General features: G+C 64.5%; 2 protein-coding genes across 2 annotated transcripts in view; one reads left to right on the top strand and one right to left on the bottom strand.

The window, feature by feature from the left end:
• LOC119242372 (histone lysine acetyltransferase CREBBP-like) overlaps positions 1–5,974 on the bottom strand; it is a 21,076-nt gene extending 15,102 nt beyond the window's left edge. Inside the window, exons 1-8 of the mRNA XM_037508091.1 lie at positions 5,824–5,974; positions 5,010–5,615; positions 4,119–4,361; positions 2,503–2,605; positions 2,129–2,275; positions 1,295–1,412; positions 625–796; positions 482–526 (exon numbers count right to left, since the gene is read on the bottom strand). Coding sequence (XP_037363988.1) covers positions 482–526; positions 625–796; positions 1,295–1,412; positions 2,129–2,275; positions 2,503–2,605; positions 4,119–4,361; positions 5,010–5,615; positions 5,824–5,974 — 1,585 coding nt within the window. The remainder of the gene's footprint in view (positions 1–481; positions 527–624; positions 797–1,294; positions 1,413–2,128; positions 2,276–2,502; positions 2,606–4,118; positions 4,362–5,009; positions 5,616–5,823) is intronic.
• Positions 5,702–21,296, top strand: SLX4 (SLX4 structure-specific endonuclease subunit). The gene is given in 16 exon segments (XM_037508092.2): positions 5,702–5,896; positions 6,656–7,348; positions 8,623–8,832; positions 9,968–10,157; positions 10,733–10,951; positions 12,257–12,459; positions 12,530–12,843; positions 13,295–13,526; positions 13,984–14,072; positions 14,757–14,903; positions 15,551–15,720; positions 16,548–18,101; positions 18,104–18,624; positions 19,798–19,897; positions 20,354–20,641; positions 20,942–21,296. Coding segments are annotated over 15 exon segments (4,935 nt in total). The 5' UTR covers positions 5,702–5,896; positions 6,656–7,005.
• Positions 21,297–22,648: the final 1,352 nt, after the last annotated feature.

Below are 22,648 nucleotides of genomic sequence, written 5' to 3' on the forward strand. Positions count from 1 at the left end.
GAGAGGAACTGGAAAAGTCCCGAAACACCGTTTACTGCCAAGCTAAAATGTCTGCTTCCACCAGGCAGCCGCACAGACTCCACCGGGGACAACCCTCCACCATGGTCCAGACCAGTGCGGGAAGCCTGGCCTGGCGGGGAGCCCCGCACTGGCCCTCCCCGGCGCCACCGCCTGCTCACCCCGGCCTGAACTTTGGAGCTCACCTGTCCCACAGGCCTTCCCAAACACCTGCCCCACCCAGGGCACCCAGGGAGGCTCTGCCTAAGGGTCCTGTCCCCTCAGGACAGGAAACAAGAGGGCCAGGTCCAACTTCTGATCCTGGGGAGTGCTCCTCTCATGCTCAAGCTTCTGCACGCAACAGACACCCACTCCGCCTCGGAGCTGCAGCCTGCCTGCCAGCGCAGGAAGGGGAGACGCTGTGCACACACGTGGGGAGGGGTGCTGAGCATCAAGCTCAGACGGGAGTCATGGCAGTAAATACCTTGAGACACCTGCATGCGGTTCACCGGCAGGGGCATGGGTCCATCTAAAATGGCAGAAAAAAATGTGGTTATTTAAAGTGACCCCTGACCCAGCAGTGGGAATCTTAGCCTGAAGGCTGGCAGAAGACAAGGAGGCCTTTACTTGGAGGTCTCACGGGCTGTGGCTGTGGCACCCCAGGGGGCTGGGCACCAGGCGCTGGTAGGGCCGGCTGGCTGCCCAAGATGCCCTGCTTGTGTAGACGCGACCTCCGCTTTTCTTCTAGTTCTTTTTGTATCTTGTAGATTTTCTCTGCGAGTAAGTGATAGTACTCATCCTGGAAAAGACAAAATCCATATGAAATTGTGAAAACTATACAAAAAGAAAGTTTACATGTTCTAACAAACTAATAAGCTTTCCTCATGGAGAACACTGACATGGTGAAGTGCTCAACACGTCCGATACATCACAGGCCCAGAATCTTGTGGAACGCCTAGTGGAATCACGGAGTTTCTGAGTTGGCGCCACGCAGCACGTGACATTTCACTGCATATCGGAACCTCTCCCTGTTCACTGACGCTGGCGCTGACCCAGCAGGGGCGGCAGGAACCGCGTCCACTAAGGCATGCCCGTGACTGAGTCATGGTGCCGCCCGCCTGCCTGCAGCAGCATTCTCCATGCGAGCTGGGTCAGCTCTCAGGTCTGCTCTGAGGGTCTCCCTCTAGGGGACACTGCCAACCCGACGGGCAGAGCCCCCTCTGCAGATAAGCTGGATGGACGCAGCTGCGTCCTCTGCAGGTGTGTGTGTGGGGGCTGCAGGCTCGCGGCGACCTACCCTGCTGTTGGCAGACTCGTACATGTCCCCCTCCACCTTCTTGGCGTAGGCTACCAGGTTCTCCATGCGGCGATCCTTCAGGGCTGCGGGGTCAGGCGTGGGGAAGATGGCTTGCACGCTGGAAGGAAAACAACTCCATTAACTGACTTTCAATGCACACCTTGTCATTTCACACGTGACAGAGAAAGAGAAGAAACCAATTGCCTTCTAAGGGGTAACTCAGTGTCGTGAGAAACCCCCGACTCTGCCTGCCTACCGTGCACACAGTGAAGCCGCTCTCCGGAGACAACACTGACCTGCTGGTCTCCCAGAATATTTTGGTGTTAATAAATACATGCCAAGTCAATTCAAGCATGACGTTTTTCAAATTCCTAACTTTTAAACTATACCAAAAGATGAGTGGGAATAATGAAGGGGAAAAAGAAACATCCAGTGGAATCGATTAAATTTACCGTCAGCTCAATGTCAGTGGCTGTGAGCTGAGCGGCTGTACAGGGGCATGGCAGACCCTCTGCGCCTGGGCCCAGACTCCTCCGATTCTCAGGATCTCCCCAACTGTAACCTTGAGTTGTAAGAAAACGCGCGGGGGCCCTGGCCCCTGAGCCATGGGCCATGCAGCTCAGGGCTGAGTCACAAATGCTCTGATGATCCCTGCAAGGCCAAGGAGTCTCTGGCCTGCAGCAGTGGCTACCACCCCCTAAACCACACGGGTCTCCCTTCAGCTGCTACGGCACTACCACCTACAGGACCCCTCAGGAGTGAGTCAGGCAGACCCGTGACAGCACCGCCAGCACAAGTGCCTGCGTCCCGCATGGGTGGCGGCGCTGCACGTACAGTTTGTGCACGAGGTGGCTCCGCAGGTCCTGAGTGACGTGTTCGTGCCAGCCCTTGCGGACGCCAGTGCTGGAAGGAGGTGCCGCTGTGGGTATAGTGCTGAGGGCGCCGATGTTTCCGGAGCTGGAGCCGTCACTCGTCAGCGGGCTATGGGAGAGACCAGGACGCGCCCTCTGTCCACTGAGGGACTCGAGTGCGAATGCACCTGTGTGATCTACGGTCTGCCCCACGTTTACAGGTAAAAACATTTCCCCCACCACCCCGCTCAGACTATTCTCATCTGCCACATGTTAGGCACCACAGGGTTTTGTGGTTACCAGCCCCGGCCCGTGCAGCTGGCATGCAGAAAGGAGCAGGCTGAGAAATGCGCTTACTTTGTAGCCCCGAGGGAAGTTGGAAGAGCTGATTGTGAAATCAAGTTTGGTGGCTGCTGATCGGTTATTATTCCTCCTGCTGGAATGTTCATTGGGTTATTTCCTTTAAGACAGAAAGAAAGAAGTCAACCAACTCCTGAATGAGAAAATATGCTTCAAAGTTTCAGCAGCAGGTAAGCTGCCAGCGCAGGGGCCCCGAGGAGCTACCGCGAGATGGATCACAAGCGCTCCGGAGTCCTGGCTCTGGCAATGGCCACTCGTACAGCCCAGCTGCAGACCCCTGGCCGCTGTCCTTCTAACCCAAAGGAGGCACTTTTAATACAGCTACTGAGTATTTAAGTACACTCTATGACTGTGGGTATAATTAGAAGTAACCCTTCTACAGTTTCAGATTTTTAATGCTGGTTTCATCACCATCATGCCATGAGCCATTGTGTGGCTTTTTATTTTTCCGTATTAGAAAATAAAATCATAGAAATTAAGTGCAGAAAAGATCAAGGTGCCTACGGTATTCATTTTAAAGTAAGAAAAAGCTGAGACTCAGAGAGGTTAACAGTCTCATCCCAAGTCACACCATCAACAGGCATGGGGTCAGGTCAGAGGTCAGGTCGTAGGACTGCAACCCCGGCTCCTGGCCGGTAGACCTTAGGTGTTCATTATGGCAGCTGTTACCCAAGAAAGCAACAAATGAAGTGAGTTTAACAGGTCATTTGAAAAGGTAAAACACTTATCCTATTAGAAAAGGGACGTAATTAGCACAACATCCTTTTCTTGGTTTGATGGACACCACTGCTTGCTTAAGCCTAAGCTTCAAAAGACTGGGTCAATGAAAAAAAATTTTTTTTAAATATTTATTTATTTATGCATTCAAAAACCGGGGTGCAGGCCAGAGGTGGGGGGTGAGAGGATTCACCAGAGACAGAGTGGGGAGCAGAACAGGCAGATGTACTGAGACTCACTGCTGAGGGGAGCGCGGGGAGACAGGAGAGGTCTGCCTTGCCCTGTGGGTCAGCTCCCTGGCCGGGGATAAAGCTCGTGCTGCAGTGGCTATGGACAGCTTGATAGCGCTGTCGTTAACCCCTGCGCCACCAGGGAGGCCCAATTTAAAGAAAAATTTTGAAAAAACAGTATGTGCACACGGCAAGGGAATCGTGGCTCCACATGAACAGATGCGCCAACATTGGCAAATAATGGACTGAAGTGACACCGAGAAGCAGTGGGAAGACTGGCAGACCACCCACAAGTGCTCCTCAAGTAAACAGCCTGGTGAGGGTCTAGACCAGAGGCACAAACAGGGCTCTGAACTGTGAGCTTCAGCTTGAGCCATATGAACTCCCTCAAGACAGCTATCCAGAAGCAGCACAAGGAGCAACAGACATTGATTCATCTCAAATGTCACTCTTCCCCCAGGCCTGGAACTTTTCCCCTGCATCAGACACTCCTGCCTTTTCAACCACTTACAAGGTACCATAACACGTCTGCCATAACACGTGCGACATAGCAACTTGAATGTAGAGTAAAAACAACGGCTGAAAGCAGCCTTGGGTTTCAGGAAGACACGTCATTCCCATGGCTGCATCTGGGGCCATGGAGTTCTCCAGAGTTCCTTCACCTACCCGAGGGGTTGAGAGTCCTCATCTGCTGGTGAGTTTGAGGCTGTGCTGGTTGCTGGCCGGGAACCTGAGGCTGCGGCTGCGTCTGCGGCTGGTTCAGGTAGGGGAGTCCGAGGGCAGTGGAGGCCCGCTGCATGGAGCTGGGGTCTATGGGGTTTGGGTTACTTAAAGAAGTGGCGTTCTGTTGGCCTGTGCCTACAGAACCAATTGTGTTCTGAATTCCACTAGCAGGAGACCCCAGGATAGCTACAACAACAGACAGACAAAAAAGAAAAAAAAAAAAAGGTCAGTAACAGCAAGAAGCCCAGGAGTGACTCACAACCCAGCAAGAAGCAGGTGGAATTGCACCGACAGGGGGAGAGACAGGCGGGCGAGACCCTGGGGCTGGCCAGGAGCTGCGCCCGAGGACCTGACTCCAGCCCGTCCCGTGCAGCCGTGTGGAGAAGCTGGAGACGCTCAAGCTTCCGTCTTAGAAGGCAACAGAGCACACAACAGAAAGGACTGAAACTCTGCAGGGACCCGCGGTCAGAAGTCAGCTCCGGGGGCGGCAGCACACGACCAGGGGAGGGTTTGGCTCTTCGGGGGTCCCCAGCCACCCTGAGGTGACCTGGGGGCATCCTTCCCACCACCGCCTCCCAGGGCCTCGGGCTCCCGGCACAGGCAGAAGGTTCCGAGTGGGTCGCGGTACTCCCGAGTCAACCCTCGACCCCCGCCCCGCCCGCCACACACACAGCCCACCCGGCTCCCGCGTCCCTCCCGGGGCGGCCACCGAGGCGCCCGCTCCGAGGCACGCGCGGCCGCCGCTCCAGCCCTCCCGCCCAGGCCGCGTCGGCTCCACAGCCGCCCCCGAGCCCGCAAACACTCCGTCCGTGGGGGAACCGGGTCAGAACCTACCCTCGGGCCACGGCGGCGGCAGCACTTCTCGCCGCGCCTCGGAGCCGAGCAGACGCCGCCCGCGGCCCCTTCCGGAAACGCCCTGCCCGCGCGGGGCAGGATGGGAAGCCGCGAGTTTCCGGGGCCGCCCTGCGCCTGCGCGAGTTTCCCGGACCGCCCTGCGCTTGCGCGAGCTTCCGGGGCGCAGGCGCAGGCGCGGGGCTCTCCGTTGAGACGCTGCCGCGGCGGCGCCTGAGGTAGGAGGGGCCGGGCCGGGCCGCGCTGTGGGGCGGGAGTCGGCGCCGGGAGGGGCCGTCCGGCCGCCCCCGACCTCCCCGCCCGCCTGCGGGAGCAGCGCCTTCCTCGCGCGCCTCCCGCCCGGCGTCGGCGGCGCCGGGGCCGCCGGGGAGCGAGGCCGAGGTCGGGGAGCCGCGGGGCGCGGCGGGGTCGGCGCTGCCGTCCGGCTCCGCGGGCGTCGGGCCCCGGCGGCCCCCGGCGCGCGGGGCACCCGCCGTTCACGCCTTGTCCGCCGCGCGCCCGCCGGCAGGTAGGGAGCCCGGCCGGACCCGGGGACCCCGTCCCGGAGACCCGCCCCCGGGGTCCGTCCCCGCCGCTGCAGGGCGCGGTCTGGGGCAGGTGCGTGCGCGGCGGCGCGGACCCCGCGTCCCGGAGCTGCCCCGGCCCCCACTGGGGCCCCTTCCGTCGGCTGAGCCTGCCCTGGGGGGCCCTCCCTGACCTCTGCCCTCCCACCACCCACTTCTCGCCCCGAAGGCACCAGGCTCTCCGCAGTCACCAGCTCAGCAGGTCATCGCCCGGTTCACACGCGCGGCCGCACCTTCGGGCCAGAGGAACGCGCCGCGGAGCAGCAGCATCTGGGCCGCCTCGGCGTCGAGCCCCGCGGGGCACAGGTAACCAGCGAGAGAGTCCACGCTCGGGACCACACTGGGGTTGGGCCGCTGGAAAGCCTCGGTCGGGTCCTTCCTCATTCTCGTTCTGGAAAGAAGGGACGATCCTGCCAAACAGCATCGCAGTGAGGGTGAAACGCGTTAGACCCGGGGAGCACTTGGGCCGGCGCCTGAGTGAACTTTGCTGCCATTGAGTCAGCTTTGATGTTTGAACCCCACCAGCTGCCCAAGTAAACCATCGTGCCCCGGGGCAGGTCTCTGGTCACCTGCGTTTGGAGAGCTGGGGTGAGAAGATGGAGAAAAATGATCTTTTTTTGATCTGAATAAACTGGCTGTGGGGACGCAGGACGACCTGTCTCCCCACTGCTTGTCCCTCTTGAGTGCTCAGGCCTATATTCTCTGCATCACCCACTGTCTGCTGAGGGAGCCGCTTGGGCCAGCACAGGCCCAAGGCAGAGTTTTTCTGGATTGACATCTCATGTGTATGGCGACTGCCCTTCATGGGACGCATGCCTCAGATTTCAGTAAAAACAACACTTCCAACACTTCTGCCTAGAGAAGAACGTGCTTTGACAGGTTTCAAGATCCCTCTCCCCTGTTTTGTGATGTCCTGTGGGCCCAGAGTCTGGCTGTGCCTGAGGAATCGACAGGGGTGTTGTCATTCCAGACACCTTTCCACATGCTCTGTAGCTCCCGGGGGAAAAACAGCACGAAAGGACAGCATCTGTCCAGCTGCACTGAGATGCTTTTGGTTCTTCGCAGATGTGACCCCAAAGGACCCAGCGCACTTCTCACCGTGGCGATCTGAAGGGTCACCTAAGCAGCAGCACATGTCCATTGTATCTGAGGCGCCAGTGGACAACAAAACCTTTCGAACTTGAACTTTAACAGAAGAAAGCTTTAAGCGGGCTGTTTCACACAGGCTCCATTTGAGCAAAGGCATTTTAAATCATTAAGGGGAGAAAAACAGCACTTTTTGCTCAGTAGTGCGAACCCTCCAGGCAGTCTCCGTGGGAAGAAAAGGGAACACTAGTGAATCTGCGCGTGTGAGCCTGGTGGGGCTCCTCTGTGCACACCCCCAGCGCCACCCTCCCCCCCAAACACTTCCCAGGATGGATGAGTCTGATGAGGATTTTAAAGAACTCTGTGCCAGCTTTTTCCAAAGGGTGAAAAAGAATGGCCCCAAAGACGGGTCTGGGGAAAGGAAGAGACCGAGGGCCCCAGACAGCACGCAGACACGCAGCAGACCGCAGGGTACCAAACTGACCACCGCCAAGAGCAGCGCCCCCGCAGGCCCCAGAGCCACGAAAGCCCGACCTGGCAGCCGGGCCCCAAGGGCTAGACAGTCAGGGCCCACCAGGTGCCAGGAGCAGGGCCCAGTGCCCCCTGACGACGGAGAGGGAGGGGCGCTCGCTCCTGCTGCACCCCCAGAGAGCACAAGGAGCACGCAGACAGGTAACCGGACCAGGAACACTGCTGGGGCTTTCCAGAGAGGGAACCGGAGAGGAGCGGGGCTTGTTTAAACCGGAGTCGGAAAACTCCGAGAGCCAGCTCACAGATGTTTTTGACGCTGCCGGCCAGTGGCTGCTGTTGCAGCTGCTTGGCTCCCAGGCGACACGCAAACCCATGGGCCGAGTTCCCACGGAACTCCGTTCCCACAGCAGGCGCCGCCGGGGCCAGGGTTTGCCGACTCCTGTTTTAAACGATCGTCAGGAAAGTTTGCCACGTGATCACGCCTGTCCCCTCAGAGTTTCCTGTCAGTGTGGCCGGGACATGGTGCACGTGCCCCTGCATGGGAAGACGGCTGCTGCTGCTCTCCCTTTCTCGCGTTCATTCTGCAGTTTGGGGTCAGCTGCAACCCGGGGGTTCAGTCGAGCTACTGAAGAGGTAGTCCCTGTGGCGGCGGGGCTTAGGCCCCAGGAGAATTTTCAGGTCTCACCTTCCTCCTGCAAAACCACCTTTTACTCTCTTTTTGCTTGTTTGTGTAAAGCCCCACTGCCCGGAGCACTGGAGCATGCGCGGGGTGGGCCTTCTCCACGCAGAACCGAAACCGCTTGCAGGTGCAGCGCCAGGCCGTCTCTCGGCGCACCTGAGCTCGGTTTCTAGTTCTTTCTCTCCTTCACTTCCTGATCTCAAATAACGTTTTTCACTCGCGTGGCCAGCCGGCCCTCTGGCTGGAGCAGTGGCGGCAGCCTGCGCTGAATGGGGGCTGCACGTGATCTCCCCAGAAACCGGCCCCACACTTGCCTGCAAAACTGACAAAAGACTTCAGAAGTTACGGGCTCCCCATGGGAGGCCTTCTGGGGCCACCCAAGTGATAGGAGCACCCTGGATCTAGGATCTAGGAAGACTCGTCATTAGTATTTCTTGAATACCCACTTTGCAGATGCAGTCGCGTCTGTAAACCCATCCCGCTGCGGTGCACGGGTCACTGGTTTCGGTGCATTCATGGTTGTGCAGCTGCCGCCACAAGGTGCCCCAGTTTTAGGACCTTGTCATGACCCCACACATGCTCACCCACTGCCCGCCCCTCCCGGCTGAGGGACTTAGGGCCCACGTTCCCGTTCCCATTCCCGCGGGCAGCGGGGCTCCAGCTAGCGGCCAGGGCCGGTCACACTGGAGAGTTAGCCGAGGCTGGTTGCCAGATGGCCGTGGGAGCCCTGGCCCGGTGGGAGCCAGCCGTCTCTCCCGCCGGAGGAGATGTCTGCAACCGTTCTTCTCCTCGCCAGACGGTGCTCCCGGCAGCGGCCCCCCGGCCCTGCCTTCCTGTCTGGCGGCCACAGAGCCGAGTCCCAGCGAGCGGACAGCGGAGCTGGTCCTGCGGCGGATGCAGCGCTTCAAGAGAGCCGACCCCGACCGGCTGACGCACGCCCCCCCGGAGGCCGTGCTCCAAGAGATGGTTTCAGAGGGGCCTCAAGAGGGAACGCCGGCCGGGCAGGGTACGAGGGTGCCCTATCTTCCCAGCAGAGAGGCGGGGGCAAGCGGGAGCGGTGCTTCGGCCTCCCCGCCGCCCTGGCCCTGCCTGGCAGGACCTTCCCGCCGCCTGAGTCGTGTCAGAGAGCCGGGGCCCCTGGGTCCTCCCTCACTGAGCTTCTCTGCCTGGGCACCTCTTTCTCTTTCTGGATTTTCATTTTATTACGAAGCTGTTCCCAGACAGCAGAGTAAAAATCCCAGCGAGCCCCACCCTTAGCCTCGCTCCGGCAGTGGCCCGCCCTTGACCGTGTTTTCCATCTCACGAAACACGTGTTTCTGCTGCCATCGTGGCCCCTCACCCCTAATCCCGCCACACAAGCCCGAAGCAGTAGGCATCGTCACCTCTGAAAAAACACACTAAAGGAGAAGCAGCGGGGCAGGGGGCACCCCAGCACAGGCATGTGGCCCTGCTTATGCAGCATCGCCCCGGGGGCCGAGGGCTCCAGGCCTGCCCAGGGCCCACCACGCCTGCAGCACTGGAGGGCACTGGGAGCCTTTGGCCATGCCCGAGCCCAGGGCCTGCCTGTATGCGGCCCAGTTGCTTCCATACATGCTCACGCCACGCCAGCAGTGCCCGGGAGAGACAGCTCGCTCCTGTGGTTGAAAAAAGAGGCACCAGAATGAGGTGCGATGCTTTCCTGCCACGGGGAGAGAGTGACAGGCTGTTGGTGACGTTCTCGGGACATTCCTGTGAGGGATCTGCTCCAGCACGACCAGATGGGCCAGGGCGTGGCGGCGGCACAGCACAGCTGCCCAGGGAGCCACCTCGAGACAGGAGTCATCCCTCCCGTGGTCAAGGCCGAGTCCACCGAGGCGGGGGCTGCGTTCTGACCTGGGCCTTCTCGGAAGGCCGTGAGGGGCTGGCCACGGGGAGGTGGGGCTTAGGAGAGAAGCCTGGACCTGGAGGACTGGGGGCCTGTCCCAGGTGCTACAGCAGAGACAGCCATAGTGAGGGCGCTCGGGGCCTTGCCCGGCGGCTTTTACACTGCAGGAAGCCGGCTGCCCTGGCATCCCGAGTCCAGACTTGCACTGAAGTGTGGATGCGTGTCTAGGGTCTGGCCCTGAGGGGGTGCGCCCTCACGGTCTCCCGCCTCTCCATAGGGACTGGGCCCAGGCTCCCTGTCACAGAGAGCGATGTTGCCGTGGCCTGGGCCCTGCAGCAGGAGCTTGGGCAGGAGCATGCGGCTGCGCGGGGCGACAGCCTGGAGGAGAAGGGGCTGTTCTTCTGCCAGATCTGTCACAAGAACCTCTCGGCCATGAACGTGATTCGGAGGGAGCAGCACGTGAACCGGTAGGCACGGGTGGGGGCCCGTGCTCCCGGGGCTGCAGGGCTCATGCTGCAGAGCCGGGCCATGCGACGTGACATACAGCGCGCCCTTTCAGAGCTGTGCTCCGTCGCTGCAGCCCCCGGAGAGGTCGCGCCATGGGCACTCGCTTCCATGCCCCCGTGGCCCCAGCCCCTGGCGGCCTCCGGCCTACCCTGCCTCTGGCTCGCCTGCTCTGGATGTTTCCCGCAGTGGGACCACACCCCGGGCCTGTGGGGCCCTCTTCAGCCTCCTCCTCAGGGCTCATCCATGTTGTTCGGGGTCAGAGCTGCTGTGTGGCTGGTTTCTGCCTCTTTGTATGGATGGACCACATTCTGCTCATCTGTCTTCTGCCAGTGGACACCAGACCGTCTCCCACCTTCGGGTGTCCTCTGTGTCTTCAGTCCTCTGGGCCTGCACCGAGGCCTGGAATTGCTGGGTCGCGAGGTGCTTTGTGTTTTCCAGACCCCTGAACTCAGTGCCTGGAGGCAGCATCTGTGGCACGGGGCTGACACCGGGGCTGTCGGGGCTCTGGACCCACAGCGCTTACCTCTTCTGCCAGGTGCCTGGATGAGGTGGAAAAGGCGACGAGGCCTTCGGCACCACAGATCCCCGAGTGCCCCATCTGTGGCAAACCGTTTCTCACCACCAAGAGCAGAACCAGCCACTTGAAACAGTGTGCAGCGAGGATGGAAGTCGGCCCCCAGCTCCTGCTCCAGGCTGTGCGGCTGCAGATGGCACAGCCTGAGGGGGCCCCCAGCTTGCCCGCTCCAGTGCCCAGGTGAGAGGGAAGCCCCTCAGGGAAGCACTCTGGGGAGTCTATTTCTTTTAATATACCTTTTTTGTGTGTAGAAGAACTGGGGTGTAGGTCAGCGGTGTGGGGGGGCGGTGAGAGGACTCACCAGAGACAGAGTAGGGAGCAGAACAGGCAGAGCTACTGGAATCCACTGCTGACAGGAGAGGTCTGCTGTGCCCTGTGGGTCAGCGCCCTGGCCGGGGAATGAACTCAGGCCTTGGCAGTGATAGCCTGAGACTGAACCCCTAGGCCACCAGAGAGGCCCCGATTTTTCTTTCCTAAGGCCTGCTGTAGTGTTGGGGAGTGACAGCCCTCTGATTCTGGAAGCGAGACGTCTGAGAGGAAATCAGGGGCATCCCGAGGGACGGCAGAGGGGACAGGTTTTGCCTCTTGAAGGCTCTGAAGTGGCCCACGCAGTGTGTCTTCAGAAAGATCAGGGTGGACTCGAGTTCCTGCGTCCACTCTCTGAGCAGCTTGGTGCTTCCAGGCGGGACAGCGCGGTGCCCCCACGTCCAGCCGCTCACGTGCAGTGACTCGCCGGCTCGGTGTTGCTCAGACAGAGCCACGGACTTTCTTTTTGTGTGTGTGAATTGAATGCTTGAGAGTTAGAGCAGGGGCCCTGCTGATGGCTGGAAACGAGTCCTGCGTGTGCGCGTCACAGGTGCGGCAGGCCTGGCGCTCCCCTCCACGCCAGCCTCTTATAGGCCACGCGGGCCCTGGGCTCCTGTAGCTCTGGAACTTCTCTCCTTTGGTGACAGAGCAAGGGCCCTGACCTGCCTGTGGGCCCAGAGATGCGGCCTGCAGCAGCCCCACCCCCACTGCAGCCCCTCGCCCTCCGGGAGGCAGTCGTGATACAGGCCCCAGGAGGCTGGAGCTGACCACCTGCCGGCAAGCCTGGTCTGGCACAAGCCTGGTCTTGGCTTTGGTGAACATCAGGCGCCCTCAGGGAGGCGAGCCCGGGCTGCTGCTCCCTCGCCTCCCCCGTGGTCCCAGGCACTCAGTCCTCTGTGGCCGGAAAGTCCTTGACGTGAATCTCCAAAGCAGAAAGGTTGCTGCCAGCTGGCCTGGGAGCAGCTGCCTGTGTGGGTGGCCTTTCCCTCAGCTGGGCAGGGGCACCTCCTGCCTCAGGAAGACCGGGGCTGCCCGAGGGGCGTAGGAAGCCCCACGTATCTCCCTGCCCTCTCGCCCCCACCAAGGAGGGCCCAGCCTCCCAGGCCCCGCAGGGACCAGCTCAGAGGAGGACGCGCGCCCGCCAGCCCCCACTGATCTCTCCCTTGGGCCGCCTTTAAGCTTCAGCAGTCTCAGCGGAGGCCTGAAGCGGAAGGGGGCCGCCAGCAGGAAGGAGCCTCAGAAGAGGTGGAGGGTCAGCGGGCCCGAGGCGCCGTCCGAGGACCTGCTGGTGGCCATGGCCCTGTCGCGCTCGGAGCTGGAGGCCAGGCCGGTGGCGCTCAGACCAGGCAGTGCTGCTGCTGAGAGGCTGCGACCGGGAGCAGGTGCGTGAGGCTCCCGCAGGGGCAGGCAGCACGGCGGCGGCACATCCCTGACTGGTGCTTTGCTCCCTAGAAAAGAAGAGTCGCAAGAAGAAAGCTGCGTCCCCACCCCGGCTGCTGGTGCAGGACGCGGAGATCACGGGCAGGCAGATCGAGGACCGCGTGGCCCAGCTCCTGGCCGAGGAAGCTGAGTTGGCCAGCACGCCCCCCCTCCCCGCGGGCGGGCGGCTGAAGGAAGAGCTGGAGAGGGCCAGCTGGTGTCTGCGTCCACCTGCAGGAAAGCAGCACTCCCTGTGGGAGGGCAGTGCCCTGACCCAGGCCTGGGCTCTGGACTCCTTCTACACGGCCAGTCTGGTACCGCCCCTGGTGCTCCAGCGGCCCACCAAGGTGCGTCCCCGCTGCACCCGAAGGTGGGCTGGAGAGGGAACTCAGCTCTGGCACCAACAACTGGGGCGGGGGACAGGAGGGCTGAGGAGGGGCTGAGCCCCAGGGTGTCGGCCACAGGTAGGTATTTCTCTGCAGCAACCAGAGGGCTGTCCCGGGAAGGGCAGGGAGGGCCACGTGAGCCCAAACGTATCCTGTTCTCGAGCATCTATTTAGAATGTGGACTCCCAGGCCCAGCCAGGGGTCCGGGAAGCAGACGCACCCCGTGCTGGAGGCCCTGAAGTCGGCACTCATCCGAGTGAGACCGTGGGGAGAGCGGCCTGGGACCTTTCTGTGGCTGGGGTGCCCTGCTCCTCCTGGGGCAGGGGCAGACGCCTGTTGACGGCCCTGGACAGAAGCCCGCAGGGCACCGGGGCTGCTCAGTGGACACACCGCCCCACTCTGACTTCCCCAGGTGCTCACACAGGAACCCGCAGGGCCACCTGAGCAGCCAGGGCTGGGCTCCGGAACATCACCTGCCCCCCACAGCACCTGCCCCGCATGGCCCGGCCCCCCGACGCTGTCACCCTCTGCCAGCCAGAGGGAGCACCAGGCCCTGCAGGACCTCGTGGACCTGGCGGGGGAGGGGCTGAGCGCCAGCCCGCAGCCCTGCAGCGGGGACCCCACTGGCTCGGAGGGGGCCGCAGGTGAGACACTGAAGGGGCCCCTGGGTCAGCCCGCCCCAGACACCCGCTCCTGGGCCGGGACTAGGGCCAGGACAGAACAGTCCTTGCAGTACCCTGATAGCCTCTCAGATCCAGGCCTCTGAGGTTGCAGGGCGCCTCCAGGAGGCGGGGGGAAGGCTCTGGGGCTCTCTTCTCTTAAAGGTGGCGCAGGATGGCAAGTCTGTCAGCTCCCTTCAGCTTGAGCCGCGGCGGAGCAGCTGACCCGGTGCTGGGCACTGTGGGCCAGTTTTGTCTGTTTTACTGCCCATGCCCCTCTTGGAAGGGGGTAAGACAGGCTTATGGGCAGTTGGCTCACGGAGGGCGTCGGGAAAGTGCATCCTCCAGGGGCCTGGGCGCTGACCAGCCGACACTGGCAAGTGCACCTCCCCACAGCCAACCTCGTGGGGGCGTTCCTTTAACCCGCGCACCCTTCTCTCAGGGATGGACTCATTGCCCGGCTGCCTTCCACTGACGGGCTTTGTCCTGCCGGCCGAGGAGACACAGCTGGAGGGCGGCAGCCAGGCGACGGTAAGCACTGCTGACCTTGTACCTTGCCTGGCCCTGCCGCCCCACCTTGTCCTGAGCGCTGTGGTCAGGGTGTCCGCGGGCCCTGGGGGGCCTGAGCCCGTGAGAGCCCCCAGCCGCCTGTCCCGCTTGGGGCTCTGCCGCGAGGCTTTAGTCCAACCTGTTATCACTGAGCGCTGGGCAGCTGGGTAGCCAGGCCCTGGACCCTGGGCTGGACTCTGGGGTCAGCACCGCACACACGTCTGCTGTGGTGCCCATTTCTCCAGTTCTGCTCTCTTGCTGGGACTGACCGTGGCCCCTTGTGCAGGTCCCGGTGGCCCCAGCCGACAGCTCACGAGGGAGGCGGCCACCACCAGGGTTAGAGCTGGTCTTTCTGGGAGGGGGTGTCCTAGCAGAGCATCTGCGACAGCAACCACTGCGCCGGGGTCTACTGGGGCCCAGCCCCCCATGGCAGGCCGGCAACCCCCCTTTGGCCCCCATGTGCGGGCACCGGCTTGGCCACACTGCCTCGTCTTGACCCGGCCCTCGGCCTCGCTGAATCCCGCTCAGGCTGGGGCTTCGGCGAGGCGAGGGCTGAGAAGGAAGCTGGTGTTTGCGTGGTGGCTCCCGTGGCCCCACGTAGGCACCTGGCGGGAGGAGCGCAGCCCCCGACCTGCTCAGCCGCTCCGCACTCTGCTCTCTCCTCAGCGCTCCCTGAGTTTGCTGGTGGCTGACCTGGGCGCCATGGTCAACAACCCACAGCTGAGCGACGTCCAGTTCCAGACGGACAGCGGGGAGCTGCTCCACGCCCACAAGTTTGTGTTGTACGCCCGGTGCCCGCTCCTCACGCAGCATGTACGTGCTCGCAGCCCCCCCGCCCCCCGAACCCCCGCCCCCCGCGCCCAGCCGGCCCCGCACCTCATGCCCTTCACCCGTCAGGGCTCTGCAGAGCCTGTTCTCCTGCCCCTGCCACCCCACTCTGGAACCCCCTCTCTACCCCCACACCCCAGCCTTTCTCCTCTGCTGCCTCAAAGGCGCCGCTCACATGGAGACGGCTGAGGGCAGGCAGCGTGCAGAGCCGGCCTAGGGTTGGGAAGCGCTGGGCTTCTCATTCCTGTGAGTGAACATGCCTTCCCCACAGAACCGCTTCCTCTTCCCCACTTGCATAACCATAAAGGCGCCCCGTCCACCCTTGAGGCTGAGCCACTGGCCTCGGCAGTTCTCCAGCTCGTGTCTGCCCTGGCTGACACGACACGAGTGGCCCCGGGAACGCGGTCCGCCTCCTCGGACAGGCTTGCCATGGGGACGACCTGGGCTGGGGCTCTCTACCCTGCTCTGGCTGTGAAAGCAGAAGCTTCGGCCCAGCCTGTGGACGGCGAGCCCCGCACGGCCTGGCCTACAGCCCGGGCAGGAGGCGCATGGTGCTTGCGCTCACCAGGCCTGGCGTCTGCCCCAGGGCACCACTGTCCTGACCGTCAGCTTGGGTTTCCCTCTACTCTCAGGTGAGCAGCAACAGCTTCTCTGCTGTGGAGGACGGCGACATGCCCACCCAGCGTGTGCTGCTGAGCGACGTGAGCACGGAGGCTGCCCGCGCCTTCCTGCACTACCTCTACACCGCCGACACCCACCTCCCTCCCCAGCTGGCCCCCGACCTGGCTTCCCTGGCCCACAGGTCTGGCTTGTTCTTACCGTTTACTTCACGGCCTTTGACACTGACAGGGATTAGCAGTCGATGGCTCACGGGAGGATCGGGCTCAGGCCCTCCTGCATCTCTTCATCCGGGTTTTGACCGGTGATGACCTGGAACCGGGCCCAGCTGGTCCTGTCCAGAATTGCAGTTGGAGTCTGGCTAGAGCAGCCAGTGCTGCTGAAGTGGCGCTGCAGGCCGGGTCCTAGCTCCCAGAGTCTGGTGGGAGAGTGATCTTTCGTCCCCCAGACACTGCCTGCCTTGATTATTATGCCACGAAAGTTGGACGGCGGCAGCTCTTTTCTAAGTCCCGAAAGCGGAAGTGGACCAAGTGCTTGGTCTGACTCCCTGAGTGTACCTGTGGGCGGGCCCACTCCAGGAGAGGGCCAGGTAGTTCAGCCCGACAGGCTTGAGGGCCTCGGGTGAGACGTGGTGCGTCCAGGCTCGTCACCCACTGGGCTGCAGGCTGTTAGCCTGGGGACCTCGAGCAGGTGGCGGCAGCCCATGTCAGCCTGGACCGACCGACAGCTGTGGGCTCTGGGTGTGCCCATCACAAGGCTTTGAGCATCTTCAAGGCAGCACCCCAATTCCTGTAGCCTCAGCTCCACTGTGCACCCCCGGGTTGGAGTGTAACCTGCCCTGAGGTCGCAGGAACCCCTGGCCCTAGAACCGAGGGGCCCAGGTGTGCGGGGTGAGAGCTCAGCCCGGCATCCCGGGGAGCGGGTGTTCTGCCCTGGGGCTCTGCTCCCCGCCCCCGCTGGGGGGGCCAGTGCCCCGGCAGGCTGGCGGTGACGTGGCGTTTCCCGCTGCAGGTTCGGAGTCGGGGAGCTGGCGCGCCTGTGCGAGCGGGCGGCTGCCGCGCCGGACACGGAGGACGGCCAGCAGGAGGGGCGGGGAGACGAGGCCTGCGAGAGCCGGGCGGAGAACTTCCACGCGCTCCTGAGGGCCATGTGGGTCGGTGAGGAGGAGGAGGAGGCGGCGGCGGCTCTGTTGAAACCCGAGAACTGCGAAGAAGACAGAGAAAAGGTGAATGAAGCAGAAATGGAGGAAATTTATGAATTCGCAGCCACTCAGCGGAAGCGGCTCCCGCGGGGCGGCACCCCCGGGGCCGAGGAGGAGAGCGGGCAGCCGGAGGACGGCCCAGGAGGCGTCCGGGCCACGCATACAGCCCTAACTGCGGGGAGCTGCGTGAGACAGTCCTCGGGCCTGCTGCTCCGGGGCCAGTGTTCCGACGGGGAGGAGGGAGAAGAGACCCCCTCGGGAGCTCCGCACCCGTCCAGCCCCGCTGGTCCCCCTCAGGGCTGCCGGGCGCACAGGGAAGGAGGCGCCTTTCCGGTCTCGGTCGACGCTGATGACGACGAACAGCCCTTTTTGCTGACTCAAGGAGGATGCCCCCAAGCACCCCGAATCTCCAGTGCAGGAGAGGAGGGGAGCGGCACAGGGGAGGACAGGGGCTTGGGGAGTTCCCCTGCCCTGTCCTGCCCCCACCTGTCATCACAGGCCCCTCCTCAAGGCAGGAGCCCCCACCGGGCACAGCCTCACCCTCACCTCGAGGCTGACTCGGCCCCACCGGTACCCCAGTCACCGCGCGGAGCTGCCAGGCTGACCCCCCAGGACTCGCCATCACAGCGGAAGAGGAGCAGGCACAGCCTCTCGTCACCTGGCGACCCAAGCTGCCAGAAGGGCCAGCAGCGGGCTTCCCTGTGGGGGCGCAGAAATAAAGGGGTCCTGATTTCCCCCCAGAAATCTCTGTCCATCGACCTGACCCAGCCCCAACCTGACCACAGCAGCGGCAGCTCCCAGAGCCCCCCGGCCCACGGGAGCAGGGAGGACGAGGTCATCCTCTTGTTAGATTCGGACGAAGAGCTGGAGCTACAGCAAACCCAAGTCAAGTCTGTTTTTCATGAGCCCCCCGAAGAAAGGAAAGTTCTGGAAGTTAGTGCCAAATCCTGTGAGCTGTTTCCCATCATCGACGTGGACACGGACCAGGAAGCTTCCCAGAGCCCGCCCCTGAGAGAGGCCTCGCCGCGGCAGCCGGACCCAGGCTCTGCTGGGGAGCAGGGGCCCCCCCGGCTGCTCTGCCGCCCCGCGAGCAGCCCCGACGAGGACAGCAGCTCAGATGCCTCGTGGCTGGTGCCCGCCACCCCGCTGGCCCTCAGGAACCGCGGCTCTTCCTCGCAGGCCCAGGCCCTGGGCCTCGGGTGCAGGCTGTCGGCCGGTCAGGTGAACCAGCTCAGGCCCACAGGCTCGTCAGAACAGAGTGGCGGCCCCGAGGCCGCGACGTCAGCCTCGTGCCTCTCCCCCTCGACTCCTGGGAGCCCCGACGGCGGGAGGCAAGTCTGCGGGAGCCCTGGCAGCCCCCCGCCCCGGTGCCGCAGGCGCTTCCCTCCACTGGCCCCGCAGCCGGTTGCGGGCGGCCTCCCCGACACCCCCCGCAGCACCAGCCGCGCTCACCACCCGGGCCCAGCCCCGCACGTCGGGCCCCGGCCGGGGAGGTGGTGGAGGTCGAGGACAGCGGAGATGAGCGGGAGGTGGCCTCCCAGCGGGCCGGCGGCAGCCCCCTGCTGCCCGGCGACGCCCCGGCGCCCGAGGAGGCCTGCTGCTGGCACGCCGAGCCCCTCTCCCCGATCCCCATCGACCACCTGAACCTGGAGCGCACGGCGCCCCTGAGCGCCAGCAGCCCCATCCCGGGCGGCGCTGCTCCCGGCCACAGGCGGTCCTGGGTGAAGTCCCCCGGGGCCAGCTCCCCGGGGCGCGGCACGCCGAGCTTTCTGAGCTCCGCCCTGTGGGACGACTGGGACGGAGACGAGGGGCCGCCGGGGCCCCGCGCCCAGAGCCCGCCGACGCGCGCCGAGGGAGCACAACAGCCCGGAGCGCCGGGGACGCCGGGTGAGTAGCGGGCGGGCTCGTCCTCCGCACGGTCACGCCGAGGGGCCCGGGGTGGGGGGGCCGACGCCTTCCCTTCGCGGTGCTGCTCCTCCCCGGCTGTCGGGCGTGTTCCCGCACAAGGGCGGTGGGACTGCTGGGCCGAGGGGTGACTGGTCAGCATTTTGAGGGGCTGCGGGACAGTCTTCCCAAGTGGCTGCGCCCTCTGGCATCCCCGCTGGCGGATGTCCTCATCCTCCCCCGTGACTGACTGGTCTCTGCTTTTTTTTTTTTACTTTTCCCTTTGTCCCGAGTGGACCCCACCGCGCCCGCAGGCTCCGCGGCTCACCCTGTGACTCGCGGTCTCTCTGCATCCATCAGAACACGCTCTTGGCCAGTGTTCCCCAAACCCACACGTAACCAATAATCCTGAGTGCCTCCCGCCTCTGTCACCCCCTCCGCCTGCCGGTCGGGGCCTTGGGTGTGTCGGCGGCCCCGGTGGGCGTGGCGCATCTCCATGGTCCCCAGTGGCGCTGTGGAGAAGTGACCACTCCAACCCCGGCCATTCCCCGCCGAGTCGCAGACCGCACGGATGTCCAAGCCCAAGGGGTGTCCATGTTGCATGTCGGCGGCTGTCACTGTGTCAAACCACTTTTTTTTTTTTCCTGAAGATTTATCTATGCATATAAGAGCTGGGGTACAGGCCAGAGGTGCAGGGGGTGAGAGGATTCACCAGAGACAGAGTGGGGAGCAGAGCAGGCAGATGGACTGAAATACACCGCGGAGGGGAGCAGTGGGCGAGACAGGAGAGGTCTGCTGCGCCATGTGGGTAGCCCCCCAGCTGGGGCTGGGACTCGTGCTGCAGAGGCCGCGGACAGCTTCACAGTGCTGTGCTTAACCCCTTGCGCCGCCTGGGAGGCCGTGTCAAGCCACTTTTAAGCTTATTTGCCAAACATTTGGCTGTGGGACAGCCTGTCCAGTGCACAGTGTCCGTGCTGCACAAGGCTGAGCCCCCGCCATGCACCCCAAGCTGCTTTCTGGTGGCCCACCCCACAGTCAGACGCAGTGGCCGTCACCGCTGCCGGGGACCCGCGTGGTGGCCGGGCTCACTCTGAGCCTCTCCAGGACAGTGACGGGGCCCTGGGTGGCCACTCCGAGTCCCCATGCTCACATGTGTGCTGCTTCTGTTCTGCCCAGGAGGAGCTGGTCAGAAGAACTTGCCCCCCAAAGTACCCATAACCCCGATGCCAAGGTATTCCCTCATGGAGACCCCGGTGCTGAAGAAAGAGCTGGACAGGTTGGTGGTGCCGCGAGCACGGGCCCCTGGGTCGCTCCCTCCTGCACGGACCCCAGCCCAGCAGGCTGGCCGCTTGTGGGTCCACCCTGGGCTGCGGGGGTGGGAGCTGCTGGGGGCATGAGGTGTGGGCTGGTCCTCCCAGGGACCCCGGCAGCCACAGGACCAGACCCCTCAGGTCACCCACCAGGCGGCTTAACCGCCGGCGGGGGAGACCGGCTTTTTAAAGGCCCATGAGACTCTCACGTCCCCGAATGTGGGGCCCTCACCTGGCCCCAGGAAGCTGCCAGCGCCACCATCCTCAGGACGCGGCTCCCGAGTTGCCCAGCTGGCCTGCAGGCCAGACGCGGCCTCTGGGCGCACACCGGAGCCAGTGCTTGGACTTCAGGCGCGCAGAGCCGCAGAGGACACTGGCGGCGGCTGTTGCTCTCTGCTGAGGCCCACCTCTCCCCCATTCAGGTTTGGGGTCCGCCCTCTGCCCAAACGCCAGATGGTTCTGAAGCTGAAGGAGATATTCCAGTACACGCACCAGACGCTGGAGTCCGACTCTGAGGGTGAGAGCCCGGCCCCGCCAGAGGCTGCACCGCGGCGCCGAGAGCAGCAGCCTGGGGGCAGTGCCCCCGCCCCAAGCACCACGCAGGCCGCAGAGGCGCCTCGGGGCCCTGACCGGGACACCGAGCTCCCAGCCTCCCAGGGGTCCACGGCCCCCTCTGCGGACGGCAGCGACAGCTCCTTCAGCTCCCAGAGGTAACGGGGAAGGCGGGCGCGGCCCTAGCCCTCTGCCCGGGCTGCAGGGGTGGGGTAGGCGGCGCCCTGGGCCCCAGCTGCAGGGCACCTGCGCGGTGGGGCTGCCTCTCTGGGCGCCCTCGGGTGGGGGCGGGGCAGGGCCGGGCAGTCCTGGCAGTTTGCCGGCGGGAGGGGAGGGGGTAGGACGGGGTCTCGCTCCCAATGCCGGGGCTCCTGCCTCCCGGGGTCCCCGCCCGGCCTCGGGGCGCCCGGTGGGGCGGGGCGGGCCGGCCCTGATGCCGTCGGTCTGGTGCCTTCCAGCTCCGCCTCCGGCGAGGTCGGCCGGGCCCTGGAGTGCGCGGGAGACGAGGCGGGCGAGGAGGGCGCCGGCGCGGCGCGGGCCTTGGCCACGGAGGCGGCGCTGGGCCGCTACATCCGCGCGCGGCCGGCGCTGTACCGCCGCGTGCTGCGCTACGAGCCGCTCGAGCTGGCGGAGCTGCGCGCCGGGCTGCGGCGCCAGGGCGTGCGCGTGGCGGCCGGGCGGCTGCTGGACCTGCTGGACGCGCAGGGCATCACCTTCACCACGGCCGCCGCCCGCAGGGCGCAGCTGTCCCGGCGGCGGAGAAGGCGGCCGGGGCGCGGGGGGAAGGCGGCCGGCGCCTCCCCGCCCCCGTGAGGAGCCCGCGCGCCCCGCGGACACCACCGCGCCCTCCGCAGCGGCCTCCAGGCTGCGGTGGTCGGCGTCCCCGGGGGCGGGCGGGGCCTCTGGTCATCTCCCGCGCGGACACCCCCCCCACACCCCCCAATAAAGACAGAAGGTGCAAGCCCGGGCTGCCCCAGCGCTCTCGGTCCTGCGCGCCCACCGGCGTCCCTCACCCCTGCCCCCGCCCCCGCCCCCCTGGAGAGCCCTGTGGGCGCCCCTGCCCCGCCCTCAGCGGGGGCCCAGCCGGGCTGCATGGGGGAGGGGGGCTTCCTGCCCCTGCGGGGTGTGAGTCAGAGCTGGGCGCCCCACGGGGGCACCGCTTCCTGTGCACGGTTTGCAGGCCGGGCCTGAGGCAGCAGCCTGGGGAGCCAGGACCTGGCGCCCTAAGGCGCGGAGCGCCCTAGCGCAGAGCCGGGTCAAGCCAGCCCTCCCGGGTGCCGCCTGGGCGGGCTGGTGCACCCCAGGTGGGTCTGCTGCTTAGGGGGTGCCAGTGTCTCCACGAAGGGCAGGGCCCCTCTCCTCGGACACTGCTTTAAGGCAGGTGGAGGCGACTTGGGGTCCTGGCGGGGACTGTGCAGCCCTGCAGGCCCCCACGACTCTAGGGGTCACCTGCGCGCCGATGGGCGTGGGGGAGGGGTGGCAGTAGGTGAACCACCACAGCAGGGGAAGCTCTGGTGGCCGAGGACTTTCGCCGGGTCACGTCCACACAGTACACGCCTCGGGGCCAGCAGTGGTCAGCAGGGAGCCTGGCCAGGGGATGGGCCGGGAGCCTGACCTGCGGGCGAGGCAAGGGAGGGGGTGCAGTCAGAAGCCACCACAACTAGAGAGCTGGTGGCGTCTGAGAGCAGAACCTTGGCCTCCCCACAGCCACCAAGCCAGTCTCGGGGACTAGCCATCGGGTCTAGCGGGTCGCAGAGAAATCGCTCGCTGCCAACTGCATCCCCCTGGAGGGCGCAGCGCGGGGACGTCCTCCCTGCAAAAGGCACGCTCTGGCCCCGCCCTGGCCCCCAGTTGGGGAGGTTGCACACCCCCCAGGCCAGCTTCTGCGAGGCGACCAGACCCCAGGGCCTGTCCCCCTCCCTGTGGCCCGACTACGGCCTGGGCACAGTCACTCAGCGGGAGCAGGGGCAGCGCAGCCCCAGGACGGCCCATCCCAACGGGTGGGGGCCTCAAGCTGTCGCTACGACGAAGCACCAGGGTCCCGGGAAGCCCCCGACTGAATGAGCACGGAAGGCTCCCCGGACACGCCCCTGGGGCCTCCAGGGAAAGGCCTGCCCAGCTCGCGAGGAGCCAGTGGACGGGGCCCCTGGAGCAGCGGTGGCTGG

Source organism: Talpa occidentalis, unplaced genomic scaffold (genome assembly GCF_014898055.3).
Source record: "Talpa occidentalis isolate TD23 unplaced genomic scaffold, MPIMG_talOcc4v2.1 talOcc4.12, whole genome shotgun sequence".
Classification (NCBI taxonomy): Eukaryota; Metazoa; Chordata; class Mammalia; order Eulipotyphla; family Talpidae; genus Talpa; species Talpa occidentalis.